The sequence below is a fragment of the Eptatretus burgeri genome, chromosome 3 (genome assembly GCF_056783735.1).
Source record: "Eptatretus burgeri isolate ZD-2024b chromosome 3, Ebu_testis_v1, whole genome shotgun sequence".
NCBI lineage: Eukaryota > Metazoa > Chordata > Myxini > Myxiniformes > Myxinidae > Eptatretus > Eptatretus burgeri.
In genome coordinates this window covers 107,435,494-107,448,004 of record NC_140963.1, presented here as the reverse complement: position 1 = coordinate 107,448,004, position 12,511 = coordinate 107,435,494, and the positions used below count along the sequence as shown (strand labels likewise).

General features: G+C 42.8%; 2 protein-coding genes across 4 annotated transcripts in view; one reads left to right on the top strand and one right to left on the bottom strand.

The window, feature by feature from the left end:
• The window catches only part of LOC147030652 (peroxisomal membrane protein 11B-like), a 61,560-nt gene that overhangs the window by 29,647 nt on the left and 19,402 nt on the right, over positions 1–12,511 (bottom strand). The window lies entirely within an intron of this gene.
• The window catches only part of LOC147030654 (RNA polymerase II elongation factor ELL-like), a 154,625-nt gene that overhangs the window by 138,087 nt on the left and 4,027 nt on the right, over positions 1–12,511 (top strand). For all 3 annotated transcript variants that reach the window (XM_085874882.1, XM_085874880.1, XM_085874881.1), the window contains exon 11: positions 10,874–10,918. In XM_085874882.1, coding sequence (XP_085731008.1) covers positions 10,874–10,918 — 45 coding nt within the window. The remainder of the gene's footprint in view (positions 1–10,873; positions 10,919–12,511) is intronic.

Genomic DNA, 12,511 nt, shown 5'->3' with positions numbered 1-12,511 from the left:
CCTCATCCTCTTTATTCCCTTCCCCAACATGTCCATTGAAATCTGCTCCAATCACCACTCTTTCATCCTTGGATACACTCTCCACCACTTCATCTAACTCACTCCAGAAATATTCTTTATACTCCATCTCACACCCCATATGTGGGGCATATGCACTGATGACATTCATCATCACCCCTTCAATTTCCAACTTCACACTCATCACTCGGTCAGACACCCTCCTCACCTCCAATACCCTCTTGACATGATCTTCCTTCAGGATTATCCCGACACCATTTCTCCTCCCATCCACACCATGGTAGAACAGTTTGAAACCACCTCCAATGCTCCTCGCCTTACTCCCCATCCACTTGGTCTCTTGTACACACAGTATGTCCACCTTTCTTCTCTCCATCATATCAGCCAACTCTCGCCCTTTGCCAGTCATCGTCCCAACATTCAGAGTTCCAACTCTCACCTCCACACTTCTACCCTTCCCCCTCTCACACTGCCTCCGGACTCGCCTTCCCCGTCTCCTTCTCCTCCTTCGCCCAGCAGTAGCACAATTTCCACTGGTACCCTGCTGACCACCGGTACCGGTGGCGGTCGTTGGTAACCCGGGCCTCGACCGATCCGGTATGGAAATTCGTTTTGTTGTCCGCATAATGATTTGGCATAGGTTTTTACGCCGGATGCCCTTCCTGACGCAACCCTGGTCGCCTCTTACGACACACAGGGATATGGTACACCTATTCTAACCGGGGCATACACCGGGCCCAGTACAACTGGTGCTCATTTCGCCGACCTCGGAAGGATGGCAGGCTGAGTCAACCCCCTGGTGTTTTCGACTTGGTTTATATATATTTATATTTATATATATATATATATATATATATATATATATATATTTATATATATATATATATATATATATCTATATACACATTATATATATATATATATATATATATCTATATATATATATATATATATATATATATATATATATATATATATATATATATATATATACATACATACATATATTAATTCAGTGTCCCAACGGGGCTTGAACTCAGGACCTCTTGGGTCCCAAGCCACTGCCCTTACCACTGCGCCAACACCAGGCTTAGACATACAGATGTAAATGTAGGGGCATCGAATTTGGGGCTTTGACAAGAAGAAGACAAATTATTTTTCTTGCCTCTTCAAATCTTGCACAACTTGCAACAAAAACTGTAACAGAATATATAGTGTTCCGTATGTGGACCAATAAATGAAGCATCACTTCCGCTTGAGCCAGAGACGTGTGTGTGGTTGATGCTGTTACATGGTGTCAGAGAAGCGAACTAAACGCCGCTATGGAAGTCCTAAAGCCTCCGGGACCAATGAATTTTAAGGCATCGATTGCTGCCGATGCATAGGACTAGTGGGCTGCACGATTCTCAAACTACTTCAAGGCTGCTGAGCTCAAGAAGAAAGACACTTACGTGCAAATAGCCATTTTGCTAGAATTGGCGGGACCGGACTCTGGCTATTCACAAGACGTTTACGTTTGCTGAGGGTGACAATGTGAATGAATCTGCTACGCATGCCACAAATTCCACCAATATGTGTACGGGAAGCCAGTGAATGTGCAGACGGATCACCACCCTCGAGGCAATTTTCAAGAAACCCCTTGGCAAGACGACTCCATGACTGCAGAGAATGCTTTTGAGATTGCAGCGCTATGAACTAGATGTGAAGTATGTCCCGGCTAAGTATATGCATGTGGCTGACACACTGAGTCATGCATACTTACCTGGTGACCGATCAGATGACCAGATGGAGGATGACATAGAAGTCATGGTTCACTGCCTGGTGTGTGACATGCCAGTGAGTGTCATGAGACGAGAGCAGATCCGAGCTGCAGCTGCTGTGGACGCTGACCTCCAGATGGTAAGGCAGGCAGCCATAATGGGATGGCCCAAAAAGAAGCACAGTGCTCCGAGCGTCCTTCAAGATAACTGGCCGGTTAAAGATGAGGTACACATAGCTGACGGACTGCTATGTGTTTGTGACTGCATTGTGATCCCAAGCTCACTAAAGAGTGAGAAAACAAAAGCCAAGGCTACTGGCGCTCTGTTTTGACCCACCATGGCTGCAGACATTAAACAGACGGTGGTCAACTGTGCAGTTTGCCTCAGCCATAGGAATGCACAGCCCAAGGAGCCGCTGAGACCACACCCCATATCTGAGCTTGCATGGCAGAAGGTGGGAGCCGATGTCCTCACATATCAAAGCAAAGAATATCCGCTGGTGGTTGATTTATAGAGCAAATACCCAGAGGTGGTGGAGATAGAGGACAAGACTACCACCACGATCGTCACGAAGGTGAAAGAGGTCATTGCGCGTCATGACATTCCAGAAGAGCTCATGAGTGACAATATGCCATTTGACAGCCAAGAGTTCAGGTGGTTCATGTGAAACGGGAATCAAACAGTCAACATCCATTCCTGGATTTGCCCAGTCCAATGGCCAAAGTGAACGCTTTATCCAAACCATCAAGAGGATGATGAAGAAAGTTGATGACGATATCTACTTGGCACTTCATGAGTACCGAAACACCCCTGTCGCAGGCACATCGTTCTCGCTGGCACAGATCTTGATGAGCAGAACTCTGAGATCCAAGATACCAGGCAGCTGCTGAGACCACCAACAGTAGATCCCAGAGCACAGTTGATGCAACAGAAGCTGAAACAGAGAGTCTATCATGACAGATCGACAAGATCGCTGGCTTACCTCCAGCCGGGTGACACTGTTCGCATCAGGAGGAAGAACACCTGGCAACCAGCCATTGTTACCAAAGTGGATTCGCACCCCAGATCATACTGGGTTGACAACGGCATCAGGAGTGGTTTACGCAGAAAAAGACGTCATCTTTTGAGAACTCATGAGTCACCACCAGTGTGACCACTCCTTGGTTTTTTCACAAGATCTTGGCTATTCGTTGTTCACCTTGGCGTCTTGGTTTTCTATTATCATCGCTTTTCTGAAACCTTGTGAATTCTTGGCTTTTTTCATTGGCTCACCTTGGCATTTATGAAAATGAGGAGTGGTCACACTGGTCACCACCAGTTCTCATGACCCCTGAAGATGATGTCGTGACCCCTCGTGAGCAAGAACCTGCTGCGACGAGCAATATGAGCAATACCACTCATGAAGACATGAACAGTGGAGTGGGCATGCCACAACCAACTACACCTGTGAGAGAACATTCCACACTCGTATCCACGCACACTGCATCATACATGCATCCAACCGTGCAGCGTACAAGACGAGGATGTGAGATTGTTAAGCCTCAGAAGTATAAAGATTTTGTTTGTTAAATCCATAAACTTCTTGTAGACTGGTGTTGGTGACCATTGCAGACTTGTACTGATATACCTGACACAATAAGTTGGTTAATCTTTTACTCAAACTTGGTTTCTGGTGACACTGCAAGTCAATAAGTAGTTTAACATGTTGCTAAAGCTTTGTGGACGCTGATTGTTCAGTTGACCATACTTTAACAATTTATGATCTTACTCTTCATGAAGAAGGGAGGTGTAACAGAATATATAGTGTTCCGTATGTGTACCAATAAATAAAGCATCACTTCGGCTTGAGCCAGAGACGTGTACGTGGTCGATGCCGTTAAAAAAACTAACTTTAACTGCAAGTAAAACCACCTATATTTGCATTAAGCACAACGAAACAGTTGAAACATTCACAAACTGCGAGAAAATTTCAAGCAATATGATTTGAAAAAGTGTGTGTGCGTGTACACGCACTTGTTACATCATCTCATCAGTCCAGGAGAAAGCTCTGTTCTATCTCTGGGGGGTATTTGGTTGGGTATTTGGTTGTGTTTTTTTTTTCAAGGAAAATGATCAACTCTGAAATTCCAGAAATCAGAACAATGTTTTGTGAGAAAGAATGCCATACTGTTCAGGTAGGACTTGGTGTCAAGGATTTCACTGAACTCTACATTCATTTATGAGAACTCATCAGGCACACCTGTTTGCTTTTATTTATTTATTTTATGAAGTCATTATTTTTACCTGCACTCACTTTTTTTATTTTGCAGTTTTTTGAGACTCACATGCAATGTGAAAATTGCTGTGCATATAAAATAAAGTTAAAAAAAAATCAAAACAAATTAACTTTAAATTAGACAAGATACTATTTCTTACAATCGTTTTGACACTTCAAATGGGGTCGGGTCATCAGAATAGCTTAGTGTACCTGCTATTGAGCTGTCAATCAAATAAATGTAACATGATCTTGATGGAGCGTGGAGCGTTGGTGCTGCCGAAAGCAATTTCTTGGCACAGTTTATGCTGGGTGGTTTGGTGTGGCCTTCCCAGCAGCCAGTCAGGACAAGAATGTGGAATTTGTTCAGGGTTCCAGTGATACCAAACTCACCGATTATTCACGAGAGACACCATGAGATCTTTATGATACACCAACAACCAAGGCTGGCAGACAACCTCCAGCTTAATGTCCATCTGATGGATGGCACACTTACTGATGCGTCCCCCTGTGTGTGAAATGCCAGGATGATAATTTATAGCTGGGTCGAGATTTGTATCCAGGCTACACAACTCAAAGGTGAGTATACATACCTCTCGGTTATCCTGACTTTGAGTTGTCATGCATAAATTATCTATAAATAAAGGAACATAACAGTAACAGAGGATAGAGGATAGAAAGTTTATTTGCTGATTACTATGAGAGGGAGAAGAAGAAGAATAGGTTAACAAGAGTAGGAGATATCATGCAAATATGGCAGTTTCATGTGTGGCGTCTCACTGTCGCCTAATCTAACATACAAAGCTCAGTTCGTGTCTGTGGGTGGATGTGTGGGTCTGAATAAGGTACGTTTTCATTACAACGAAAATATTCATGATTAATATCTGAAGTCTTTAATTAAATAACTGCCCTTTTGTCGGTGTTTTGTATGTACTGTTTGTTGTTGAGATTTCCGGTGGTGTGTTCAGTTACCGAGCAACTTGCTGGCGCTTGCCAAGCCAGCCGTTCCTCATCAACGGTTTCGAACGGAATGCTTGCTTTAGTGCTTAAGCCATTTGGCAAGCTCTCTACAAGAAACTTGGTAACTGAACACACCCCAGATTCATGACATGATGATGAGGCTAAACATCTAAAGCATCAGTATTTCAACCATATCGATGAATTTGTCCCTCAAGGGTTGGGGTGGGAGGAGGGACCTGATGTTGCCCGGTAAACGCCGGGTACCCCAGCTAGTGGAATATAAAATGAGCTCAAAGGTGAGTATGCTACCGTTTTGCTATCCTCTGTGTATGTGATCGCTAGGTTTACCTCTATTCGGCAATGCTACTGCCTTAAATTAATACGAACCACTGCGTGCCTGTACGTGCCATGTACGTGCAAAAAAAAAAAAAAAACTTTAAAACCGCTTGTCAGAAACAACCACACAGGCCGTTCCTTCGCTCTTGCATGGCCATACGTGCGTGACTGTACGTGTGTGACCGTTTGTGCAAACCAAAAAAACAAAAAAAATACTTTCGAACAACCACACAGGCCGTTCCTTCGCTGTCGTAAACGACGACTGGATTGGGGCATTGTGTTTAAGAAAATCGAGAAAGTACAGAAATCGAGAAAGAAAGAATACAGTAAGTTGATAAATTGAGAAAGAATACAGAAAGTCATCACTATCCGGAAGTTAAGTCCTCACTGTTCGGAAGTTCGCATATCGCAGTTACGATTATATTCGCAATGTCATCGCAAGGAAAAACACAAAGAGAAGAGAAGAGAAAAAAAAGAAAAGAAAAAAAACGTACGTGCAAAAAAAATAAAATAATAATAATAAAAATCTTTCAAACAACTACACAGGCCGTTCCTTCGCTCTCGTAAACGACGACTGGATCGGGGCATTGTGTTTATCTATAAATGTGCATAAGAAATCGAGAAATTATTAGAATACACTAAGTCATCACTATCCGGAAGTCCGTACGTTGTAACCTGTAATGGGGAACGTGGCTGAGGATCTCTTCCCCATCGGCCACGCTTATGCTGCAACGTGTCTTGTCATTGGTTTGGTAAATAAATGGCCATAACTTGGGAAGCACTTGTTCGATTAATATCAAACCTTGAAAAGGCACATCCACAGGGCACCAGCAATATACCTGGCCAGTTTTAATTAGATCGGACCAGTGGTTGTCGAGAAACAGCGGTCACAGACACACACACACACACACACACACACACACACACACACACACACACACACACACACACACAGATTGCTGGAGTCATAGATAGACTAGTACGTGCCTGGACGTGCGTGCCTGGACGTGCGTACATGCAAAAAAAATATAAAAAACTTTCAAACCGCGAGCCAGAAACAACAACCACACAGGCCGTTCCTTCCCTCTTGCATGGCCGTATGTGCGTGGCTGTACCTGTGTGCCCGTACATGCGTGGCCATACGTGCAAACCAAAAAAAAAAAAAAAACCTTTCAAACCGCGAACCAGAAACAACCACACAGGCCGTTCCTTCGCTCTCGCGTGCCCGTACGTGCGTGCCCGTACATGCAACCCCCCCCCCCCCAAAAAAAAAAATCAACAACAAAAAAACTTTCAAACAACCACACAGGCCGTTCCTTCGCTCTCGCAAACAATGACTGGATTGGGGCATTGTGTTTATCTATAAATGCGCATAAGAAATCGAGATATTATTAGAATACACTAAGTCATCACTATCCGGAAGTGGTGCGTGCCCGTACGGAACGTTCATATGCATTCCACGAATTATCACTTGCATTGAAGTAACAACTCCTGTGATACTTACACACACACAGTTAATTAAAATCCAAATTAAAATCAAGTTTACCTCCCTGTCTTTGCTTGCCATGACATTCGCTGCCATTGACCATTGCCACTCCTACGCCACGGGAACTAAGGCACCGATCCCCATCGTAACCGGCACGGCATGTGACGTCATCGTCGGCCGGCCACCCACCGGCCTACGTAGCCATGCCTGGTCAGCAACGTGTCCTTTCATTGGTTTGGTAAATAAATGGCCATAACTTGGGAAGCACTTGTCCGATTAATATCAAACCTTGAAAAGGCACATCCACAGGTCCCCAGCAATATACCTGGCAAGTTTCAATTAGATCGGACCAGTGGTTGTCGAGAAACAGCGGACACACACACACACACACACACACACACACACACACACACACACACACACACACACACACACACACACACACACACACACACACACACACACACACACACACACACTGCTGGAATTATAGATAGATGAACTTTGGCAAAGCAAACTGTCAACAATATTTCCACTCCATCTTCTTCACTGAAGTTCATCGTCAATGAATGTTGAAAGCTCACTGATTCTCACCTTCAGAGAAAATGCCTTTTTGAGATATTCTTCTCCTGCCAGGTCATTCGCAGAGCCTTTTGTGTGGCGTGTTATTGAAAAAAAATCCTTTGCCATGTTAGCTTTGTGTGCATGTTTTTTTTTATGATTATCATGTTGGATCTTACCTTTGTGCACATTACTCCATCAAAGGTTAAAAAACATGAGCAATGGTGCACAGAAAAACTCAAAAATGACTATTTAATGGCATAACCCTTTAACTTTAATGGTCTAAGCAGTATCTGGCACATGTGACAGGGTTGCTCAGAGATAAAGTGGCCTGTCGACAGTCTGGGTTCAATTCCCAACCGAATATAAAAAGTCATGCCAGTGCTTCACAGTCATCCTGGTGCTTCTGTTTCCACTTTCAATCCTTTATTATTGCTCGACTAAGTACACCGTTGTTTGGAGGGACAAGAATGGTGGCCTGTCTCCTAGCTTTCGTTGGTAGACATCCTAGATCCGCATTACCTTTCAGAAAGAATAAATCATTGTGTGCTGGTATCCTGGCCAAATTCCAAATTCCCATCAAAGCCTACAGCTCCTTGTGATAGAGTGATGACCTGTCCAGTGTTGGTTGCACTGCTTCGGCAGAAGCGATGCTCTGGGAATTGAAGCGTATGGTCATCGATAGATGGGTGTGCCACATTATTACCTCTGCCGCTGAAGACGAACAGAAGTTATGTTTTTCACTCCTGTCTGTTTGTTTGTCTGTCTGTAAGCAGGATATCTCAAAAGGTATGGATGGATTTGGATAATGGGTGTGATAAGGACGAATTGATTCAATTTTCATGAAGATCCAGATCCGAAAACTTGAATTTTTTTCAAGTGGTTCTTCACCATTGAAAGATTGGGTCAAAAAACGATTTATTGCATGATACTTCAAAAAGTTATGGACAGATTCGGATGAAACTTGGTGGACAGGTAGAGTGTGTGACGAGAACAAATTAATTGGATTTTGGTGAAGATCAAATCTGGATACGATTTATTTATTTATGTTTTTTTAAGTGATTCTTCACCATTGAGAGATAGGACCAAAAACGATATATATGTATAGCATGATATTTCAAAAGGATGTGGATGAGTTTTGACAAAACTAGGTGGATGAGTTGGTTATGTGACAATAACAAACCAATTTGATTTTAGTTCAGGTCCAGACTTAGATCCGGCCTATTCAGTGAGATACAAAATGTAAACTGTTCAGCCTGGCGGAGATGTGTGTTCTACCGAGTGCCGTTCTCGTTACCCTCGCCGAAGGAGAGGGTATTGCGTTTGAGTCCGTTTTTAGGTCATCTCTTCGAGCATGACCTAATAATATGGGTGTCGATGTCCTTCAATCTGTCCGTCCGTCCGTTCACAATGAAGTTGAAGCGGGAGATCTGGTCATTAGTGATCCTGATAGAGGTCGATGAGACGTACACGATGGTATGACTTTCAAGGTCACCGAAGGTCAAGGTCAAGGTCACGAAGCCTTTGAAGTTGCGAAAATGACTATTTTCAAATTCTATCTCCTCCGCCATTTCTCAAGCGATCTTGAATTTGATTGTGGCATATGAATGTATGGGACAATATCTAAATTTGGTCAGAACGGATTTTTTTAATTTCGCTTTCGTTTTCGCGTCGCGTGACTTCAAAGTTTGCAAAAACTGCCCTACCTTCAGGAGGCTATATATTTTCTACTGGGCATGGTAAAAATTAGTGAATGGTGTCATTGCGTAGCAGCTGACCTTGTGTATTTATACATTTTCTGCCGAAGGTGCAAAAGTTTCAAAACCCGAAATGTAAACGTTGGCATTTATTTTCAAAATATAATTTCGTGCGCGTGCGCCAAAATGCCGAGTCATCTTTAACCAAACTGCGCAGTAGTCTTCGGTCACAACTGAACATTGAGAACTTGTGGTATTATAGAGATGACCGTCACCCCCACACGGGGAGTAATTTTTTTTTGTTTGTTTGTCCGCAAATAACGTTTGTGTTTTTCTCAGCAGCTGCTTGTCGGATTGAGATTAAATTTTCTCCATAGGTGTGACTACTAATGTGGAATGGTTTAATCATAATTATGACTAGCATCACCCACGCTCTGCGCGACATGTTGGGGTGGGTGTGTTTGAGAAAGGAACCGATGCAGAGTATCAGTAGTAATTTTACTTTAATTCAGTAAGTGGAATACGATTTCACTGTTTCAGAACCATTTTATTTACTTTTTTTTTGTACCATGCACCTCATATGGTCTTTGAGATAATGTAAGCCGAATATCACGTTACTCGAGCGCAGAACAAAGTCGAAGATAGCGCGACACGAAACCACAAACTCGGAAATAATATATAAGATGTCATAGGTCGTGTGGTGTGGCAGCCATGCTGGAAAAAAGGAAAAACTTTGGACCTCCTGTATCTCTGAAACCGTACCAAGGAAAAAATTGAAACTTGGCACATGGCAAGTACTCCTCATGGGGAATGTGATTTTTTTTTCATGATGTCATAGGTGCCTTCCTTATGACGTCATAATTGCATATGTGGAATGCTACATCTGATCAGTGTGAAGATTTTTGAGGGTCATCTGGGGATAAAGTGGTCCACAGAAAAATAATGTGATGACATCTTTGGTCATGTGATTTGGCAGCCATATTGTTGTTGCTTTTTAAATCTTCAAAAATCTTCTCTGAAGTGGCTGAACAGATTGAGGCGAAACTTTACACGTATGATCGCCTATCCATGAGGAACAAAAGGTTCACACATATGATGTCATCGGTCACATGGTTTGGCAGCCATATTGGATTTATCCTAAAACCTATAAAAAAATCTTCTCAAGAATGGCTGGACAGATCACGTGGACTTCACAGAAATGTTCCCCAAGTCTTGGGTGTACGTTAGTTAAAGAATAATTCATTGGTCACATGGTTTGAGAGCCATATTGGAGTGAAGAAAAATATTAAATCGTCGTGGGTCAGGCTCAAGTGTCCGATCAATGTGGCGTCGCATCAAAGCTTGACGTCTTGGTACCCAGTCATCACTGTTATAAAGTGGCAGTTCTGATTAAGTCTCTTATTAATTACGTAACACACCAGTACACAAACGCTACACAAAATACACCACACAAAAGAAGTCCTTGTGATGGTCTGCAATCTCTGATTGCTCTTTTTCTTGTTTTACAACTGTAATAGCCTTTGTGCTCACCTTTTGCTGATAAGAGCTTTAATTGCCACTAATTTCTCATTTATAATACAGTAATTAACTTTTCTTTTTGGATTTGGCACGGAGTCAGGAGTTAACGCAAGATGGGTCTCATCGATCCTGATCACCCGTTGCCCGGCATAACTACCTGACTGTGGATAACCTTTGCTTGTCATATAATTACTTCATTAAACTCCCCATACTTCTAATCAGAGTTAAATTACGTCCTCATGCTGCAAAGTTAACTAATGGTGGTTCTGATTATTTTTTTCAGGTTGTCCATGATCAAGTCTTGCAGGAGTACAAGAAGATAAAAAAGGTAAAATGTGTAAAACTGCCATATGCTGAGAGTTTTTCTGTGTTTATCAGCATTTTAGTTTTTTTTTTTCTTTACAGGAGCAAGGCTCATGAAAGAGCAAGGTAGTGCTGACTGGGTCAAACATCAAGGGAATCAATGACCAGGAAAAGAGAGGGGGGAGAGGAGGAAATACTGAAACTAGTAAGTAAGATGGTTGAGTTCGGAAAGGTTCATGGGGTAAAAAGATCATGGGTCAGACTTGTGGATGAAAAGAAATGGTGGTGCACTAGTTGGTTGAGGCCCTGGAGGGAAGTGAGGTCGAACAGCCTCTTTTAATATGGTTCCACAGATTATGGAAAGTGAGGAATAAAATAGTTGTGGTGTGCAGTCAGCCTGGATCTTGGAACTTTAAACAGGGAATGGGTTAGTGTAATAACCCTGCATCCTGTAGTGGAATTATGGGAAGGTGAGGGGGGGGGTGGTCTGAGGATGAAGAAAGCAGAGAGAACAATATCAGAGAATAGATGGGAGAAAACAGAAACTACTGACCTGCCTGGAATGTGATAGCAACAGACCCTTTGCTTCCGCCTCATCACGGGAGATTTCAATAACTTTGAGAGCTTAAGATTGCACAGAATCCTGGGGTGCTACCCCATAGCAGAGAACAGTACTCCATTGAGCTACAGACTAAGGCCTTTTCGACTGTGAGGAGCTCTGATTTTCTAAGGACAGAGTTGGATCGATGGAGAATGCCCATTCTGTGGCTGCCTTTAGATGCCAGCTTTGCTATGTGGTCAGCCAAGTAAAGGTCATGGCTGATGGTGAGGCCTAGAAGTTCAAAAGACCGATCCTCTTCCAGTGGAATACCAAGGAAATAGGTATGTGGGTTAGTTTGCTGATCTTTCTGGAGCAATGGGGTGAGACTGGGATTTTCCAGAATTGAAGGACATGTTCCAATTATCAGACCAGAATTTAATGAGAGAGAGAGATAGATAGATAGATTTGCAGCTACTGTTTACCTAGCAGAGGGATGGGGAATGTACAGCACAATGTGGAGTCATCTGTAAAAAGCAAGAGAGGAACTATCGAAGAGGTCATTTGTATAGACAAGGAACAAGATTCGGCCTAAAGCACTGCCTTGTGGAACTCTAGCCTCCACTGGGATAGGGAAGGAGATGGTTCCATTGAGGGCAACATGTTGACTGCGTGGGGGGAAGGGTTGGGGGGGGTGTCAAAAATCCAGGAAGGAAGGCGACCTTCTTTGCCACGGGCAGAAAGCTCGGCAAGTAAAGCAGGATACCAGATCCTCGACAGTAGCCATGTATCAAATGGCTAAGATGTGTCCAGGGAGACCATCGCCACTAATAGTTTGAGATTTTTTCTCTCAAGGATATATTATTTGTCAAAATCTCACTGTAATGAACAATCTAGTGCTATGGTTGCCACAAAAATTCCACAAATTATCTTTGAATAAATGCTTGTCTCTTTCCACATTTGTCGCACTCTGTTTGCACTTTTAATCCTTTGTCAAATTGATTGTAACTGATTTCAGACCTTTATCACTTCAAGTGAGCATTATTAATGTGTTATTATGAAAAGATAGTTTTTGAATAG